The 20997-nt window shown below is 39.6% G+C and overlaps 2 protein-coding genes across 14 annotated transcripts in view; one reads left to right on the top strand and one right to left on the bottom strand.

Moving 5' to 3' along the window:
• The window catches only part of SLCO5A1 (solute carrier organic anion transporter family member 5A1), a 134347-nt gene extending 125842 nt beyond the window's left edge, over window positions 1–8505 (top strand). For all 3 annotated transcript variants that reach the window (XM_061600906.1, XM_061600897.1, XM_061600916.1), the window contains exons 9-10: window positions 3093–3157; window positions 3521–8505. In XM_061600906.1, coding sequence (XP_061456890.1) covers window positions 3093–3157; window positions 3521–3993 — 538 coding nt within the window. In that variant the 3' untranslated portion in view covers window positions 3994–8505. The remainder of the gene's footprint in view (window positions 1–3092; window positions 3158–3520) is intronic.
• A 1801-nt stretch (window positions 8506–10306) lies between these two features.
• The window catches only part of SULF1 (sulfatase 1), a 167679-nt gene continuing 156988 nt past the window's right edge, over window positions 10307–20997 (bottom strand). For 9 of the 11 annotated variants that reach the window (XM_061600850.1, XM_061600816.1, XM_061600825.1 and 6 more), the window contains 4 exons: window positions 20073–20215; window positions 17835–17958; window positions 16274–16307; window positions 12846–12968 (listed from right to left, as the gene is read on the bottom strand). In XM_061600850.1, the coding sequence (XP_061456834.1) occupies window positions 12938–12968; window positions 16274–16307; window positions 17835–17958; window positions 20073–20215 (332 nt within the window). In that variant the 3' untranslated portion in view covers window positions 12846–12937. The other 2 variants (XM_061600883.1, XM_061600868.1) reach the window with 2 other exon arrangements.

The following is a 20997-nucleotide window of genomic DNA, read 5'->3' as shown; positions in this document are numbered from 1 at the left end:
CACTGTCCAACTTTCACATTCATACATAGAGATCGGGAATACCATGGTCTGAATGATCCTGACTTTAGTGTTGAGTGATACATCTTTACATTTGAGGACCTTTTTTAGTTCTCTCATAGCTGCCCTCCCCAGTCCTAGCCTTCTTCTGATTTCTTGATGATTGTCTCCATTTTGGTTAATGACTGTGCCAAGGTATTGATAATCCTTGACAAGTTCAATGTCCTCATTGTCAACTTTAAAGTTACATAAATCTTCTGTTGTCATTACTTTAGTCTTCTTGACATTCAGCTGTAGTCCTGCTTTTGTGCTTTACTCTTTAACTTTCATCAGCATTTGTTTCAAATTATTACTGGTTTCTGCTAGTAGTATGGTATCGTCTGCATATCTTAAATTATTGATATTTCTCCCTCCAATTTTCACACCTCCTTCATCTTGGTCCAATCCCTCTTTCCGTATGATATGTTCTGCGTACAGATTAAACAGATAGGGTGATAAGATACACCCTGTCTCACACCCTTTCCGATTGGGAACCAATCGGTTTCTCCATATTCTGTCCTTGCAGTAGCCTCTTGTGCAGAGTATAGGTTGTGCATCAGGACAATCAGATGCTGTGGCACCCCCATTTCTTTTAAAGTTTTCCATAGTTTTTCATGATCTACACAGTCAAAGGCTTTGCTGTAATCTATAAAGCACAGGGTGATTTTCTTCTGAAATTCCTTGGTCCATTCCATTAGCCAACATATGTTTGCAATATGATCTCTGGCGCCTCTTCCCTTTCTAAATCCAGCTTAGACGTCTGGCATTTCTTGCTCCATATATGGTAAGAGCATTAGAAGCTAAAATGATGGAACTGAGGTTATCATACTTTGGACACAATGAGAAGACATGATTCACTAGAAAAGACAATAATGCTGGGAAAAACAGAAGGTAGTACAAAAAGAGGAAGGCCAAACAAGAGATGGATTGATTCCATAAAGGAAGCCACAGACCTGAATTTACAAGATCTGAACAGAGTGGTTTATAACAGATGCTCTTGGAGGTCACTGATTCATAGGGTTGCCATAAGTCATAATCGACTTGAAGGCACATAACAACAGATGTATAGTGTGCTATTATCACTTTTTCAGCATCTGTGTCAGCTTCAGCAGCGTATGTCTTATCCTCATTTATCTGATAATAAATCATGTTATGCTGTTTTGAGTTGCAGCCTTTTGATGTGTTTTATTTATTTAAGATTTATATACTGCTTAATCATTTGCATTTTTAAGTGTACATAAAAACAAGCCAGACAGTGTTACATTCACCCAGTTTACAGAGAAACTTGGGAGTAAGAGAGTAGGAGTGGCCCATTGCAGATGAAACCGCTTAATAATTTTTCTAGGAGCTGATACAGTCAGAGAGAAGTGGATCCCCTGCTTCATTCGACAACACTGTTTCAGAATATATATGGTGAACTGCTTTTTTAAAAAATTTAACATTCCCATTTCTAAAACCCTCTGAATGTGGAAAATTTTAACGTATCAGGTTTGTAGAAGCAATAAGTGGCGTTATCACTTCTGCAACATGTTTCATACTTCTTGTTTGTGGAGTTAGGACTCCCCGCTCAGAAGCTGCAAACAGCAAAGTTTGATACCAGAGTGCAGTTTTGCTGCACCTGGCAGGACAAAACTGATTATTTTTTTATAAATAGCCAGAGCAAACTAGGAAATGTCGATGGTTCCATACACCGTCACTTTCCTTTTAATAGGTTGAGGGAAGTGATTAAGATGACCTGTGATCTCTTCAGCTGGCTTGACACACTATCCATAAAATCACCAAGGTCCTAGGATTGTAGGAATTGCATAGAAACTGCTTTACTTCAACTATTTCTGAATAAATCAATACATTTATGCTGCCCTGGGCTCCTTCTGACAGGAAGGGCGGGATATGAATTTAATAGATAAATACAGTCACCAACCTTCACAATTTAGTACAAACAGAATAAAATTCATGAAAGGAATTCAAATATCACAAAAGGGATTTCTTACTTGCCATCAGCTTCCTATTTTGTAATGAAGATAGGAAAAAAGTAGCTACTTTTGTAGTGAAGTAAGTGGAGTCATGAATTAAAAAAAAAATGGAAAGTTTCAGTGGATCTCCTGGGTAACTCTGTAATGCTGCAAATCAGAAGATTCTCCCCATCTCCCACACACACACTCACAAAAAAGTAAATATTTATTTTATGAATTTTATTGGGTGGCTGGTAGGGACTTCTTGTTTGCTCTGAGCTCTCCAAGTAGGATGGAGGGGCAATTAAATAGGCAACAGAAAAAAAAAGCCAGATAAAATTTTGATTGAGTTCACTCTTCAGTCTGGGCATACAAAGCTTGTTAGTTTGCTTCCTCACTGAAGTTACTTTCTGTGAGCGTTTGGATTTGAGTCTACTAACAAATGTTGTCTGCATTTATTATTATTATTATTATTATTAGCATTTATATACTGCTTAATATTTCAAAAATCTCTAAGCAGTGTAAAATTGGCTTGGGAGGTAAAATGCGTTCAATGACGCATGCATTTTCAGGACTCTTGCATTTGCAAAGCGCACTTCTCAGGCACTTTGACAAGGTAGGTTGGTTATTTACTCTGTAATACTCTGTAAATATTAGACAGGCGCCATCTCTGTTATCTTTTCGGCGCCTGTTGAAGACTTTCCTCTTTCATCAAGCCTTTTAAATTGAGACCTAGCCCAGTCTGCGTCTGTGTTGGAATTGCTTTTTAATATGTTCTTAAACCACCTTTTTTAATCTTAGAAGATGCTTTGAAAGCTTTTTTTAAAGAAACGTTTTAGATGGTGTGTTTTAAAGTTTGTTTTTATGATATTTTAATGTTTTTAGTGCTTTTGTTTGCCACCCTGGGCTCCTGCTGGGAGGAAGGGTTGGATATAAAACAAATAATAAACAAACAAACAAATAAATAAATGCTTGCTGGCATTTAGATAAATGGAATCATGCTCCCAGCTTATTCTCAGTAAGGAATATTTTTAATTAAAAATTGAAGGTTTTAGCAAATATGCCTTGCATTTTAAGGCTTTAAGTATCATGTGTCTTTTTTAGGTCTGTGGAAGATGGTGAGAGGCCTTTTGCACTTGGAATGCAATTTGTTTTATTAAGAACCCTTGGTAAGTGCAGAGTCAAATAGGGGTAACTTCTCTCTTCTCAGCTCATATTATTAAGCAAATCTGTCAATGCAAAATACATAATTGGAGAGAGTTAAATTTATGATGCTAGGTTTGACTTGAACCCCAGTCAAGTTGCTCAGTTAAATTTGAGCATTCCCTTAATTTCTGAACCCAGTTACTGATAATCACATTACTCACAAGACCTTCTTCCCTTCTTACATTTTATGTATATGATATTATTTTTAAAGTATTTTGGCCTTAACCACCAGATAGAATCAGCTTTACTGTGTAGTATATTAAAATTTTATAGTAACTATTTTAATCTGCGAGGCAATTAATGTTAGTTTTCCAATTTTATTTCAGCATACATTCCTACTCCAATTTATTTTGGAGCTGTCATTGACACTACCTGCATGCTGTGGCAACAGGAGTGTGGCGTGCAAGGCTCATGCTGGGAATATGATGTGACGTCATTTCGTTTCGTCTACTTTGGTCTAGCAGCTGGTCTCAAATTTGTTGGATTCCTGTTCATTTTCCTTGCTTGGTACTCCTTGAAATATAAAGAAGCGAAGCTGCAAAGGCAGATGTGGAGGGGGTCACCTATCAACACAGTGAGCGAGGTGGTGGGAAACACTGGAGCTCAACAAAACTATGCACGGACTAGATCCTGCCCCACTTTTAGCTCTCAAAGCGAGCATGCTGAAGATGCTGGTCTGACAATAGGAGTACATTACATAGCACAGACCTATCCTGGCCTCCTTATAGAAGCAATAAATGCTCCAGTTGAAAAGGCTCCAGAAGAGGCCACTCCTGAGATACAGGACCCTCCTTTTTAGTAACCTCAAATTTGGTTTGCTGGTCAATTTTTATGTATGGGGCCTTTTGAAACACCTGTGCCTTCTTTTCTTAACCTGATCTGTAACAGATAACAAACCAACAAAGCTTAATGCACAGAGCCATGACGTATCTGAGGGCTGGATACCTCAAAACAACCCAGGTAGCTCTTTCTTCCCTTTTGGGGAAGGGAGTTTTAAAGTATGTTTGTAAGTATTTCAGCTGTGTCTGTTAAATCCCCTAGTTCCAGGCAAATGTTAAAAGGTCAGAGATCGTAAATGGCAAGAGTCCTGACAGAAATGCATACATTCCTGATAACAAAAAAAAAAATGCATCCACAACTCTTGGACTGGGGAGGAATAAGTAATTATTTTGATTTCTGGTTCAAAGCACAACGAAAACTTCTCTCAGCTATGCAACTTGGATTGAATAACTTTTTTGTTCTGTGTATTTATTTTTTTCTCAGTCACCTCATTTGAAGTAGAAAAGGGTGGAGCCATAAAATGTAAAGCTACGCAATATGTCCTTTTTATTCTGTTTTAAATAAAAACTACTTAAAACCTTAAAAGCGCAGTTAAATATACCAGGTACTGTCTGAAACTGTAAGGCATAACAGTTTTAGTCTGTTAATATTTATTTAATTTTAGCATAACAATGTAATATTTCTTAGTTTAGCACCAAGATCGCAGAATTATAACCACCAGTAACTTCAGAACTAATCTGTAGTAACATTAGGGCATTTAACAAATGTGCATAAAGACCAGCTTAGTATTTACATAGTCATTCTTGCAACAAGGAACTAATCTGCCATATATACTCTACTATGGCTTCCCTCAAATTCATACTTGAATTTTCCTAGAATGAACTGACACAAAGAAAAATTGACCTCTTGGGGTGTGGCCGTTTGAGGAGAACCTGATCTTTGTTATGCCACATGGACAGATTGCTGTTCACATACCTCATCATGCACTAACTGTCAGAGTATGCAATAGTTCAGTTAAATGCCTGTTTTGCCATGAGGCCTGCTGTAACGCACACTGAATTCTTGCCAGTTCCCCAAGGGTTAATTGTTGAGTAGGTGACCTTTGGCTTCAGGGCAGCCAGAGCTGATCTCAGCTTGCTGCAGTATTAGAGGATTATAGGTTCCAAGATGTAGAGAAACTGAGGCTCAAAGCTATATAAATATTGTGTGATTATTTCATCTCACAGTTAGGTGGGGTTTTTTTTAGTGCAAAGCAACCACAGGAAGCTATGATCTAGAGTGGAGCATTGGCAGGAGGAGTTGCTTAATGCTTTCCCATCCTGCCATTTGTTCACTCAAAAATAACATCCTTCTCCCTATCATCTTTTCCTCTGTGAGTGGGAAGGTAGCTTGAAGAGGCAGTGGAATTCTGAGCAGGCAAATAGCAAGAAGGCTTCTCTCACTCTGCCTGCTTTTGATCCTAGTTTCTGATGCTATTTTCTTTTTAACTGTTCAGGAAATAATCATGCAGCTGTGTTGCATGTAGTTCAAGCCAAAGTTCCAGGCGGGCTTGTTCTGTTTAAGTTTATACAATTTTGTTAAGCATCAGTTTTGAGAGGGTATAATTTACAGTTTAAGCAGTTATATTCCCAGTGAGATCAAAAGCCTTCTGAGTGCTTAGTGAAATGGTCAGTTATCTCTTGGAAATGTTACTTGCTGTATTACATATTGCATCAAAGTTTTTGGTGTCATAAAGGATTTCTGTTGTGATTGTTTTTCTTCTTGAAGTTAAAGGGCTGTACAGTGAATTCTGTGCATGTAGTGGACTTTCTAAGTCTTCGCAGATTCAGTCATCTGTGATCCTAGGCAAGATGCTCATGAATGCAGAGGAAGTTCAGGTGAGGCTTCTAATACAATCTAAGGAGTTGCTGTCAGAAAGTTGAAACTGGAATCTGCCCTGTCTGATCACAAGCCCTTGTGGACCGATAAAATAGTGTTTTGGTTTGCAATAGATGGGAAATATGATGAGAAAAAATGCTTTATAGTAGAAGAAAACATTAAGAGAAACACTCTGGTAGAAAATGGGAAGCACATGAGGCAATGTGTGTGTAAATGGCGCTCATGGTTGCTGTGGCAGAGTGCATATGCAGTGCTGACCCTCTAAACCAGGGTTTGCATTGATGAATATTTAATGCAGAACCATGGTTAATGTTGGAAGGGAATGGCTGAGGGAGTGTAGTTCTGAAAACGTTCTGAGGCGAGTGAAGGAAGTGCTTAAATTTATGAAGCTGACTCCTGATTTTGCAAATCATGGTTTGCAGAGAGCCAACCTTGCATATGAACTAGAACTGAATGCAGTAGCCTGCATTTCAAGGAAAACGAATGCACTTCCGGTGAAAGGGTGGACTGCCCTCTATTCAGTCAGTATCTTTCAAGCGGTGTGCATTTCTGTGCAGATTCATGCTCAAGGCACCTTCAGTGTCATTGTTAAAAGCAGCAGCAAGAGGTCTAGTCATATTAATTACCTCCCAACATTATTGTTCCTTGGTTGGGCTGTTTAGATGCCATCCCTTTCAGATGTGGAAGAAGGGGAAGCACCTTAATACTTCCAACATGTAATAAAAGGGTTCCCCCTCCAACAGTGTTTTGTTTTAAAGTAATATTTTGATATGTTGAATATAATGTAAATAGAAGTAGGCAGCCATACATATTAATGTAAATAGATGTTTATACTTGTAGTATTAAGGGTATTTGTACAAACCTAATATTGCCTCAAAATCTTCAAATTCTTCTTCTAACTGCAGTTATTTCAGTGTTGGTTTTATACCCTTGAAATTTGAAACATCCAAAGTTGCCTCCAATGTACTGCATTATTCTGAGCTTATTTATTTCAGATCATTGTATCATGTATTTATAGTGTGTTACTTACTCTTGTATCCTGCGTGACATTGTCATATATAGAGGGTGTAAGGCTTAGATTTGTTCTAGGATTGCTGTGACTGTAGTTTTCTAAAGTTCCCTTTTTAGTAGAGGAAATAATGAACATTGTTCCTCCTGTAGAAACAATTGAGGCAACTGGATTCCCCTTTGAACTAGGCTGCTCTGGTGCTAATGTGATAAGTCGTCCTCTCTCTGGCATGAGAATGTTTCATATAGATTTAAACAGCTGCATGTGCTTGCCTTCTGAAATTCTAATTGTCTAAAACATAGGTGCACATAATCATTGGTATGTTGGGCATACATTCCTGCTCCACATGTTGGTCATTTGCCTGAAGTAGTACAAAATTTAAACCAATGTTTTAAAGATATTTTAGGCTTGAAGAATCAGCTGTTATTAATTCACAGCTGATCTGTAAACATAACATTCAGGAGGAGGGTATTAACCATTCAAAGACATTGCAATACCCAGTTCTGCAAAATAAATATAAGCAGCAAGTTATCAAGGTTTCTGTGGGACCTTTTGAACACACATAATATGTGCATATTGGTCACGTGACACTTCTAATTATCTCCCACCACCATTTGTTCAGGTTAATACTGAATGAATGTGGTAATAGTGTCAATGGAGAAAGGCAAGCCATGTCATTTGGCTTGTGAATTTGCAAAACAGTTGGGAAGTGTATAGTAACAACGTATGCTCAATACTCACTGAGAATATGTAATAATTCCATCTGAGAGGAAACTAAAATTGCAGGGATTAACTAAATAGAAATATTTCTAAAATATGCAATTTTGAATCGCTGTTACATTTTTTTATACTCAGATACATCTCTCTCAAGCAAATGGGACTTTTGCCATTGGTTGCACTTGCACCTAATGTTAAACATGTAACGTTAAGCACTGAATGAGCTTAAGTGTCAGGCTTACAGGTTCTCTCCTCTGCTCCTCCTGCATAGCAGGAAGAACTTCACCTGAGTTTGTTTCATTTTTAAACTTTGTGAAGTTTCATAATAAGCTGACTTCAAGCCATAGATTATGATGCTGGTTTATTAAATTAACCAATGTTTTAAACCAAGATTCTAGGATGAAACTAAATTGTAATGCTACATCAGAATTTTTTAAAAATGAAAAAAAGGTGAAACAAGGGAAAAGGGATCTTGTGAGCCTGATGCATCACTCATCTATGTAACACTAAACCATGGATAAACATTTTGTGCAAATGTGGCTAGTGATTTCAAATGAAACACCGTTATGTTGTATTTCAAATCTGATTCCAGAAAAACAACAACCTTGTATTAATCAAGGAGCAAGCTAGTTAAAAATGTTACACCGAGTAAATGTTTCTTGAAAGTGTCATACAGGAAGGTGTTTATCTATTGTGCCTGTGGTGACAAGCAATGCAGATTTGATGGACACAGTAGGTTCCTTTATAGTGAAGATTTTTCAAATGCTTCTGTCTCTGTGGAACACAGAACAGTTTTCCAAACCTATGTGCAAGCTCATGTAAAACAAACCGTATGGACAACATTTGGTGTAAACATTTGTTTGCAAGTGAACCCCTTGAATACTTGATATTTTGAAATAAAAATGGCTTCTCATTGTGTCTCATTCATGCACATTCCCTGCCTTGAATATATGTTGGAGGAAATCAGTTGCAGGAAGCAGCAGCATGTGAGGGAGTGGTTATGTATCAGTTCTCCACTGCCACTCTCTCTTCCTGTCATTTTCAGCAGAAAAATGGGGGGATGTCATGAAGTATTGGGGGGAGCAGACTTAAAGGCCCCCAAGCCCCATGGAACACAGAATGCTTTGGTTTGCAGCCTTAGTAAAAGAAAATACTTTATTTAGTGTCATGGCATGCCTTATTTTGTTCATTATTCTCTTCGCTCCGGCCCTGGGGCAAGGAACTTGTCACACTCTCCAGAAATAGCTGAACTACAACTATCAGCCCCAGTTCGCATCTCTAATGTTTGGGATGATGGGAGTTGTAGTCCAACAACATATAGAGGGCAAATGATAATGAATAAGCTATAGCTGCCCATCCACTTTACATTGCTTTTATTTGCCCATCTAAATTATACCTACGTGCTTCCCCACCCAGTGAAGATGATCCGTGCAGAAGTCTTCTTCTGTGGAACAGAATGTAAATGTTAACTACTTTAGTAATTGTGTTTGTTCAGGAACTGATGCATTACAAAATGTAAAACTCAACTTTAATTTTGGTGGGGTTTTTTTTGTCTTGCTGAATTAAATGACTGACATAAATTGCTTTGTTTTTAAATCAGTCCACACTGATTAGAGGATCCACACAAATATTTATCATCAGGTGTAATGTGGAGGTGTTACCTAAATGACAAAGAAATCTGTTTTATAAACGGCCGGGCATAGCACCCACTAACTTTACTTTTCTGAATGTTTCAAAATATCTGTAAAAAGGCCATGTCTCTGTAGAGGCTGAGCGTATTTTGCAGCAGGGCATGCTGTTAGTGTCACAGTGACATCCAATGGCAGATAAGGAACAACAGACCTATGAACAAGCAGTTTTATGCCTTCTGAAAGGACAGGCCTGTGAAAGAAGTGTGCTTATCTTATAATATTTAGCAGGCTCAAGAGATGGAAAACTGAAATCAGAGCATACCCTGCCCATGCATGCCTAATTTGATACACTTGCCAAGCCGTGTCAAGCTACTGAGTTTATTCCAGACATAACTGGGGCAGACTTGGCTACCACTAGCCGTTTTTGTCTCTCTATAGGACTAGGATTCTATAGAAGCATTGCACTGTACATCTACAAGTTCTTGCTAAGTTATTTGAAAGTCCCACTTAGAATTAACTCAAATCTGCATGAATTTGCTAATTACAGAATGTAGTTGTTTTGGCAGACCATGCTCAGCCCAAGCAAGAACACACTGTATGCTTGAATTCAAGGGATACAAACCAGGCAGCCCACTTCTGAACCTAGGGTAAGCCTTGTCTTTAGTAGACTTTTTAGACTTCAGAGTACTTCAGATAATTCAGTTAATCTACAAATTGTTCACTATACTACTGTGTAACTATTGCTCACTTACATACAGTAGACATTCGTAACTCACAACTGAGCCTACCAGTAGTCTTTACTATAATGGTAATATCAGCTTACCTTCAGGACCACTATAAAGCATACCTAAATGTCCTAAGTGATTGAAGATTGCACAGTATTAAACCATTTATTATATAGCAGCATGAAGTTTTGGTTTCACTCATTATAGCTGCTTCTGAATGTTTTTTACAGCAATTAAATTGCTTTAATTAAGTTCCTTGATTTAAGAATGACCCCACCCCTGCTTATGAACATTTGATTTGGCAAATTTCTATGAAACAGGTACAGGAACTCTTTATTTCAAGAAATATTGCTTCTAGACTTTCCTGAAGCCAGAATTGTTCTATAAAAGTATTGCAGAAGAACACAGTTTAAAGCCTAATAATGGAAAATCTATATACAAACAGCATCATTTCATGCTCATAAATAAGTTTGTTCGGTCATTCAGCTCATGACACATACATGACCTAGTTAATGTCAGCAAGTTTACAGAGTCTATCACAAGTCTGGTGACAACCTGGAACACTCAACTGCCAATTTTAACCTGTAGTAGTTAACACTTGCTTGTTTTTTTAACCATAACTCTGTTACCAAGCATAAGACATGTACTCTCCTATAGATCAGACAGCAGAGAAATAGGACTTTATAATTCAAATGCTGAGGCTAAAAAAAAATCCATAAAATGTTTGGCAAAGTCTAGCAATTAACTTTTAAAGGCATTGTACTAAAATTAAGAATTTGTCTGCCATTGTGTACCTTAACAGAATTCTGTATTTATGGCTATTGTTTTTCCACTCAACTGTTTTGTTCTAAAGCACTCTACTGCAATGCATGTATAAGCTTCACTATTCACTTCAAGTGCTCAGGGCTTTATGGAAGGTGGTGTTTTTCCCTCTTGTTGAAGTCAGTGAAGAAGCCCTTCTCTGTACATATCTTCCATGTTCACCTTCAAGATTTCCTGTGTTTAAGAAGCCTCTACAATAAGATGCATGGCTATTATTATTTATTAGATTTATATCCCACCCTTCCTCCCAGTAGAAGCCCAGGGCAGCAATCCAGGATTTATATGACTACTTAGAGATAAGGCAACACAACTGTGTAGTCTCCCACTGGGTTGGGCAAAAAATCATAGTGGCTCACCACAATGCTCCTGTTCATAAAATGCATATTATGAATATACTGGTATGAAACACTGCCATTGCATATTTGTGTAGGCACATTTTTGCATGTACCAGACCCTTCTTTGGATTGGAGTTCAATCAAAACCAGGGGTGGTTAACCTGGGGTTCTCTAGGCGTTATTGGACTCCAACTCACACCATCCCTAACCCTTGGCCATGCTGGCTGAGGCTGATGAGAGCTGAAGTCCAACAACATCTGGAGGACCACAGATCACTACCCCTATTCTAAACTCTAAAAAATAATCTTGAGTTGTTTCTGAGCACATCCATTGTCTCAGAGTAATGGAAATTAATTTTCTTTCTTAACAAAAAAAACCTAGAAATTGTAAAACCATAATTACTTATAGGCCCCTATACTTGGCAGTCTGAAAATTTAATGCCTTCTCCATTACATCTTTTGCTAGCTGTATCTGAGAAAAACCATAAAAGCAATTTGAACATAGAGGTTTAAAATCAAACATTACTTTTTGCTCCATGTTCAGATAATTGGTTTTCGCAATCCATGCTGCATATCATTTTTGCTACCAACCTATTTTATTTTGTGGCAATTGCACACTATTTAGCAAAACTAAGAACATGTAAAAGTACCAGATTAATAAAGGATATGGCACACAGATTATAAAAGTGCAATATAATTTTACTTGTCAATATGAAATTTCAGTGATTAGTTAATAAAAAATTCATTATTCAGAGAGCTTAAGTGGACAGAAACATTCATTTGTGGTGAGCCATTTTGGGAACAGAAAAAGACAAATGATTCAGACTAATTTGCAGATGCCTTTATATTGTAGAAAATCAGGGTATCACTGCAAAGTGACTTAACTGCTTCTTTTAACACTGGAACTCTGGTTCCTTCAACTACACTCTAAAAGTTCATAGATGTGTATGTAGAGCACACATCGTAGGATTCATTTTGCTACAAAAAGTGTGATTATAGTAAAATTTGGAATGTCAGTTGTGAGGGCTACTTCTATTTGTCAACTAATTGATAAGGAAGAATGTATTTAAACAACCTAATTTGAGGACAGTGGAGATGAGGCACTGCCTTCTACATTTAGAAGCTGTGAAGAATCTGGAAAATGTTTCCTTTTTGTCAACATCCTCTCTGTTTTATGCTCCACAATAAGTATGTTTAAAGCCTGGTGGATTGCATCTGAGTTCATGGGAAGATAGATCTGCTCTTCAAAAATATCTTCTGCAGAGTCATCATCTGGGACAGAGTCTTTCTGAAGAATGCTAATGGGTTGCAAGGTGAAGCTATGGCTAGACTCAAGCTCTGTCAAGTCATTCCCACTGAATTCCATTTCAATACGAACTGGTTCTTTGGTCTCCAGCCATGTGTTGGCTTGGTGACTATTCCAGTGTGATGGATTTGGACTCATGTTTGCAGGAATAACATTGCTTAATTCAGGTTTGCTCTCCTGACTTAACAAAATGGTGTTCAAAGCCAGTGTTCCAAAATCTGTTGGCATAATAGGCTGTGCCTCTTGGGCTGTCAACCAACTTGAACCTTCGTCTGATTCAGCAGAGCTCATTTCCAGCAAGGCAAATGGTGTGGATGATTCATCCAAATACTCACTGGCATGAGTAGTCTGAGTCTTTGCTCTTCCATTTTGCTCAGAGTAACTGTTCAGCAGTGCAAAGATTCTATCTACATCCTTCAAGTAATTTGACCAGTCATTAGGACTAAGTCTGTAGTCATTTCTGGCTTCATATAAACTTTCGTTCACACTGTACAAATCTTCCAGTCCTCGCCAGTTAATGTTTTCCATGAAGATTGGCAGCTTAGCCTTCCCATCCATGCCATAACTGTCCTCTGTCAAAAGAGAAGAAATAAAATTGTAGCTAGCCTAGAGTTCAGAATCAACTGTATTTGCTATTACTGTCCTATCTTGGTTCAGTAGCTGAGAATAAATGAAGCTCCTTAGATACTGAAGGCCTTTTTCGTGTTGATTGGTTATGGAAAGATATAAAGATCACAGTATGGGAAGACCCACAATGAAAACACCCCATATAACTATAGATGGGGAAAAGGCACTTTGATCCAAGTAGCAATAACCACAACAAATGACAGGAGCAGTCCACAATAAAAGCATGTGGGAGCAATGAACCTTGAACCTTGTTTGTTTTCCAACTCTGTATCAATAATAATAATGAAAGCAAAGAAGTAAAATATATGGTGGTTCCAATAATACCTTTCATGACCTACCATGATTACCAAACTGTTGTGAATAGCCAAGTTGCTGTAGGTTTTCAACTTTAAAAACATAGCAACAATGTGGTATCAGAGAAGGGGTGCTACAATACAATATAAAAACAAGTGATGGCTTCTAGCATATCACAAGTAGCTCTATGAACTTTGACAACAGAAATATTACTGAGTACTGGGCTCACTGAGGCAATCCCAGGAGTTAATCATCACATGCCTAGAGGCAAACAAATGTTTATCCTGTGTAATAATAATAAATTATTGGGTATAGAATTAGGAGGGCTGTGTAGCTAATATGAGGCTACTGAAAAACAAGAGTAAAATATTCACATGCTTGGGAGAACCCTAAGGTCTCTTCTATTGCTATCTCCTTTTACTCTACATACACAATCACTTTTCACCTACGTACTCAGGTATCCCAGTCTTTGCTTTGGTAATGAACTCCCCACACTCTAATTACAAACATGCAGAGATTTGGTTTAGCTATCCACTTACCTTTGAGGAAAAATGTTTTCTGCACAGGATTTGAGCCAGCTAATGTGGTATAATGGTTAAGAATGTCAGACTAGGAATAGAGAGACCCAGGTTCAAATCCCCACTCAGGTACAAAGCTCACTGGGTGACCTTGGGCAGGTAACTATCTCCAACACTAATCTAACCCACAGAGTTGCTGTGAGAGAGGGGGCAATGTATGCCACTTTTGAGGGAAAATGGGATATAAGATAGTTACCTACAAACCAAATAGAAACAATTGCTTAGATTGAGGGTGGGAACATGTGGCGTTCCACTTGTTGCTGGACTCCAGTTCCTATCAGCCTCAGCCAGAATGGCCATCTGTCAAGGATGAGAAGAGTTGTCCAACAACCTCTGGAGGGCCACAGGTTCCCCACATCCAACTTAGATGCTCTGAGCGAAAATGCTGATAGTCAGTGGGAATTTAAGCAGCAGAAATCTAGACAAGTTCTTGTACAAGTGGATTGCTGCAAGTAGTACAGAACGTAAACCATGATCCAACTTTACTGATCTGAGTCTAACATGTAAAGGCCCAACTTTTCTTGAAGTTTTTCAAACAGTCCAAGGATTGCTATGGCTACTCTTTGTCATTCAGGCAAATAGGTATTATCCAATAGGTCTTCCAGCCCGGCTCTCATCAGGTCCACATCTCCTTAGCGTCACCAATTGCTATGGCATCAGATGCTCTCAGACTACATACTCAGCAGTGCAACTTTTCACTTGGGTCATAGATTCAGGAAATACAAAATACATTTTGCATATCTCTTGTAGAAATGCCTCAAGTGTCTGAACATCCTGATCCAGGTTCAAATATTGCAAGGCAGTACCCATATGATCATAGTTTTACAAAATACCAGTTCCTAGTGAGCGTTAAAGTCGACAATTATGCAGTTGTTTATATGACATATAACACAGATCTAAAGTATTTTAAATTCCTATATCAGTGAGCTTGATTGCTGTTGACAGTGGCAAGAAGGTCAACATATTTATAATGTAAGATTCTGGAAAGAGCATGCAAGACAAACCTGTAACAACAAAAATGCTTCCATTGTTGTAAAATGCAACAAAAATGGGAAACCCGAAAAGGAACTGGAAGTAGAAGCAAAAAGCAATAGAATAATAAAGATAAAATTATTGATCCAATATGTTTCAGATCATACTGGTCCTCCTTCAGGGAAATTCAGAGAAACAAAGATTCAACATTTAGATGTAATCTTTTCTTACACTATGATATCCAAAACACATTGGATCAATATACATATCTTGATTGTCCATTGCTTTTTGCTTCTACTTCCAGTTCAATCATTGTAAACAATAAAGATTTTAATGGCACAGACAGAATAATGTGATGAAATGTTCTGTATAAATGTCCCCTTGTATATACTGAATGTGGTGAGAGGGGTAAGTTTGCACCCACTAGCCCTGCCATTGGTGTCCATGTGTTCAATGTTCACGTGCAAGGAGCCTACAACTGACAGCATTGGTGACAGGTTTGAGGGGGTCCTGGACAAGGGGTCCTTCTGGACCCCTCAAATACTCTGGTCATCTCTGCCCTCCATGCCACCTTCTTAGCGCCCCCCAGTAATCTGCCCAGGCAGCTGATAGGTGTCCATTTTTGTTTTATCTTAAAAAACATTTCTGCTAGAGTTGTTGGTGAACTGTAAAGCAAAGCACCAGCCAAGGCCACAGCCATCCGCCATATTCTTTCCCCCAGAATGCCATTGGGCCCTGCTACATCAAGGTCCAGATGCATTCTGGAGCTAAGGTGACAAGTGGCTGCAGACAATTTGCTTTGCAGTGCTTTCACTGTGTAAAGTGATGTGAGTGACTGCCATCATTCCTGGTGGGCCCCAGCATTGGCTGTCCATGCTGGTGACTCGGACTGACAACTGTGCATGGGTAAGATTCCTTGTCTCAAGGAACCTAATTGTATGGAAAAGCCTTATGACTGTAGAGCTGTACATGCATAGAATCCTTCCATACAAAATGCTAAAAATGTAGATGTGGAGCCAGCGGGTGCAGCTCTATTTTCCCAATATGCATCAGGTGAACATGAACAACTTTATTGAACATTTACAACTTTACTGAAACAACATACCAGAGAACTATGCCATGCCTCTCCCACACCTCCCTTCACCCCAGTACAAGGATGATGAGTGAATTTCCTGAAGCATTACTAATGCAAAATGAGCTGCATGAAGTCTCAATGTAAGCAAAGTTACATGTAAAGTGGAAGATGTAAAAACCAATGGCCAGGTGAAGAACATAGTTAGCGCTTGCATGCAGCAAAAGCTATGCAATGTGCAGCAAGAGGCAGGATACAGACATTAATTGAAATGGACCAGGTCATGCAATTATTTGGAAAGAAGCTGCTGAGGAGAATAATAAAGTGTGGATACCTGTGTGGATCATAGCTTCCTCCATCTTTATTTCCTGATATAGGAAAATACAAGAGTAACTTTTGTTAGTGCTTAGATTTGGTAAAATCATTCACAATGTAGCGTCCCATGCACAGCATCTAACTCCTAAAAAGAAATTTATTGTGTTATAATTAGGTAAAGCGGCAGTCCAACAAAGATACCTAGTAAGGAGTGTTCTAAAATAAATCTAAAATAGAAAATGTACTACAAATACAAGAGGAGGAAAATGTTACATACTGATAAAAGGAACAAATATTTGCAAAATTTGAGACACAGATTTTCCTGGAACAAATTCCATGATCTCTAATGGTTTTACATGCTTCAGATTACAGAAGATTAATATAGCTCCCCTTTTTTAAGGGAAAGTGGAACGCTAAACACAGGGAACTCAGCTCTGTACTTTCCCAGTGGGGTTTGAAGACTCTTTGCAGGTCCAGATCCAGTGCAAATTCCCATTTGTCCTACTGGCAAACCAGGCCTTTTTTTGGTCAAATCCATATAAAAGAAGATGGTGGCCTCAAGCCTTCTCTGGCCCCAAGGGAATACCTGGTCAAGAAAGGGCTGCAAAATCAGTTTCTACTAACATCTTGAGTGGCAAGGGAGACATGCATAAAATGAACCCACACATACACACTTCTTTAAGGACTCAAAACCTCACCTCCTAAAAGAGCAGTTAATTTATACAGTGAAAAGAATCTGAGCAGAAGGCTGCATGGAAGTAACATTTCCAGGTGTTTTGGATGCAGCTGGAGTTATTCAGAGATGAGGGAAAGAAGTTGCATTGTTCAAAGGCAATGACCTCTTTGTTATTGCTTCACATATCCCAAGCTGACCCCTAACAGGGAGGAAAAAGTGTCAGGGCTATTCAATACAGCATAGCCTAACAAAAAGAAGAAAATACATATGTGGAGCATGGTAAATAATGGAATTAACTCTGCTTGCTTTTGTAATATTCAATTATAATGAAGTGTCATGTATCCACCCGCTCCAAGTAACAACTGGGCATGTTTAGCCTGGAGAAGAGAAGACTGAGGGGAGATATGATAGCACTCTTCAAGTTCATGAAAGGTTGTCATACAGAGGAGGCCCGGGATCTCTTCTCGATCGTCCCAGAGTGCAGGACACGGAATAATGGGCTCAAGTTGCAGGAAGCCAGATTTCGACTGAACATCAGGAAAAACTTCCTAACTGTTAGAGCCATACGACAATGGAACCAATTACCTGGAGAGGTAGTGGGCTCTCCGACACTGGAAACACTCAAGAGGCAGCTGGACAGCCATCTGTCGGGAATGCTTTGATTTGGATTCCTGCATTGAGCAGGGGGTTGGACTTGATGGCCTTATAGGCCCCTTCCAACTCTACTATTCTATGATTCTATGATCTACATGGCTAAAAATACTGTGAAATATTCCATTCTGATTATGCTTAGAAACATTATTACTCAAACACGTTTTTCAGACGACTTAACCATTTCTTGCAGTTATTAAGGGGGGAAACAGCATTTAAAAATACCCAGAGTTTTATCTTCATTTATTGTTACCTGTTTCAAGCCCCTTAGGTCTTGGATTGCATTGCTTATAGCCTTGACAACTCCGCAGCTCCATGAGCTGTATGTGTAGCTGGTTCAAGATGCCTCTTTCTACAGTGTGTACTGTATTTGTCAGCTAGACACAGAAAGAAAGAAATGACATTTTATGAGGACCTGCAACTTCAAAGGGTGCAAATGAGCGAGGTCTATACACTTGCACATAGGCCAAACTTGGGGGGAGGCCCATAGTTCAGTGGTAAAGCACGTGTTTTGCAGGCAGAAGGTCCCAGGTTCAATCCCTGGCATGTCCAGGTAGGGCTGGGAGTGTCTCCTGTCTGAAGCCCTGGAGAGCCACTGCCAGTCAGTACAGACAATACTGAGCTAGATGGACCAATGGTCTGACCCAGTGTAAGGCAGCTTCCTAGGTTCAAGCTACCACTGCTTCTTACATAAGACTTGGCAGTTAATAGCATTTCCTTTTCAAAGAAGGCCTTTTCAGGTGTGTTCCCCTTGCATGATGAGGGGTATGCACTAGTTAGTTTTGCCCTCTATGTTGCATCCCTGTTGACGCCCTCCATGCATTGGAGGGCAAATGTCTGCAGCAGGCCGCCTGCTGTACTCGTGGAGGCTTCTCATGCAATTAGAGTTCTAAACCGCATGGAGAGCCTCCGTACATGCAGCAGGCTCCCCACTGCAGAACTCCACTCTCCTCTCCTACATGTGCAAGGCTGTGGGCTGCAGTAGCACCGTGGCAAATTCAGAAGTGCAGGGTTCCTTTATGTTAGTCACAGCCACCACCACCCTTTTTTTTTGCTGCTGGGTTAAGAATGAGATCCTTGTTAGTGCCTTCTCCCACAACAACAGACATCCCTACGATCCAATAAGCACAAAAGGGGAGAGTGTTAGCTACTGAAAAGAGTCTTCTCTGTGGCTGACTCACCTCCTTTCACTCTGATTGCTTCCAATCAGCAGGAACGGGCAAGGAAGCATGTTAGAAGATTCTTCTCAGTGACTAACACACTCCCCTTTCATGCTGATTGGCTCGTGAGATGCTAGAGACATAGGGACCCTGCTCCTAAAAAAGTAAAGTGTCTAAGACCCCCCAAGACCCTGGACCACTACACCACTTGTGGGCAGTGGAGGCCAGTCAACTGGCGCTAGTGGGGCACTCCCCCCCAACTTCAGTCTGCCCTCAGCCAGCCCTCACCTGCATACCTTTTTTCTTACAACCTGTCAAGGGGTGGTGGCACTGGCTGTCAGCTTCCTCCTCAATCTCAGTGCTGCCTTGTAGAATGCAGCAGGAAGATGGGGACAAAACTAGAATTAGTTGACTCCATCCAGCATTGGCCCTGGTTCCCTGCCTTTAGCCCCACCAGTCCCAATGGGCACCAACCACCACTGGCTGTGAGGCCAGGCATAGAGATGCAACAGAGGGGGCAGAGACAGCCAGCGTGCCTCTGCTCTTTCTCCTGCAAATTCTTAAGGGAGGCAGGAACTGAATGCCCAAATGGGGTTACATATAACTCTCAGATGACAGACATGAGTATTTGGCTGAAACTTACATGCACCTCCCCCCGTTACTGATAGCAGCCACATGAATTTTGCATACAGCCTTCCAAATCTTCATACCAAAATGTTGGAATGGTCGTCGCTCAGTGGTTGAGCACATGTTTTGCATGGAAAAGGTCCCAGGTTCAATCTCTGGCATCTCCAGGTAGGGTTGGGATTGTCCCCGCCTGCAGCCGCTTTCAGTCAGTGTCAACAATACTGAGCCAGATGGACCAATGGTCTGACTCAGTGTTAGTGGGGTTCCTATGCTCCACTTAAGAAGTGGCCCTTAGACTCGGTCCCAGGTCTGTGATTAGAAGGCACATGATGAAGCACCTTGTTGAAGTGGATGTGAAACTGCCCATGAACATCCATGAACATGCTGCCTTCAGGTCCATCATGGAAGAAAAATGGAATATAAACATACTATGTAAATAAAAGTACAGTGGCTCAACTAACCTGCAAATGGTGTACCAGTTCTGAATAATTTCATTTCATTTCTGAATTGCTTCCCATGAAACATCCCAAAGTGATTAGCAATAAAACCATAAAAACAATTTCAAATCCAGTACAGACTGAGATAAGAATTCCCACTTAAAAGCCTTGTTGAAAAATGAAGGCTTTCAACAGTGCTGAAAAGACAACAGACATGGCACTTGTATGTGATGTAACAGGAGGGACACATATTAACCACACATTTACCTGGTAGGGGTCTGTGTTCAGGTCAAAATACTCCAAGAATCCTGTAGCAAACTCACAGAAGAGGAAGTTATGTGTTTCATTTAGTGTTCGTAAGCACCAGTAAGTGTTGTTGTTTGAGCTTGTACAAGCACAAAATGATCCCACTGTTGGAAAAGGAAAAAACAAAGTTTTAAGGAAGCGCAGACTCGCTTCAATCCAGGAAGGGCAATCTGTGCGTAGCATCAAATGCAGATCACCTTTCTGTATTTCAGGCATGGGGAACCTTTGGCAAATGTGGCCAATGGCAAGGGATGATGGGAGCTTTAGTTCAGCAACATCTGGAGGGCCAAAGGTTCCCCACATCTGCTATATACAGTCTCTCATGCCTTAAAGGGCAATGCTTTAGGAAATATGCACTTGCATCCAGCATCTGAAAGTGCACACATAGGGCTGTATTTCATCACCTGGTGTGCACTGAGTAGGCACTGCTAATTTTGACAATACTGGTCATCTGTATGAGCGCCCTTTCCCTCCACTTAACGTTTACACCCAACAGCATCAACTCTCTGTTTAATAGGACAGATCCTTGTACTGCTGCTGCACACAAATTCTCTGGCTTAGGGCCACTGATGTTAAATCGATTTTCATTAAGAAAAAACTGCACTAGACAACCATAAATGCAAGCTTCGAAGTTTAAGGCTTGAACAAATGGTTTTCTGCATAAGAAAAAAATGTTTAAAATGAGCATGGAACTTTCTTGTACGTAAATATTTCCTTGCAGTTTACAGACATGAATCCATCTATGTCAAGTATTTTTAAGACCCATTGATTTCAACAAGAAAGAGATAAACACTTTGCTTAAATATCTCTCATTAAAATCAGTGGGATTCAAAGATACTTAACTGTATCACCCTGCAGTTATCTTTTGACTCTGCCTAAAATTTGT

The sequence above is a fragment of the Rhineura floridana genome, chromosome 1, assembly GCF_030035675.1.
Source record: "Rhineura floridana isolate rRhiFlo1 chromosome 1, rRhiFlo1.hap2, whole genome shotgun sequence".
NCBI lineage: Eukaryota > Metazoa > Chordata > Lepidosauria > Squamata > Rhineuridae > Rhineura > Rhineura floridana.
The sequence above is the reverse complement of the archived record's forward strand: the minus strand, read 5'-3'. Positions and strand labels throughout refer to the sequence as shown.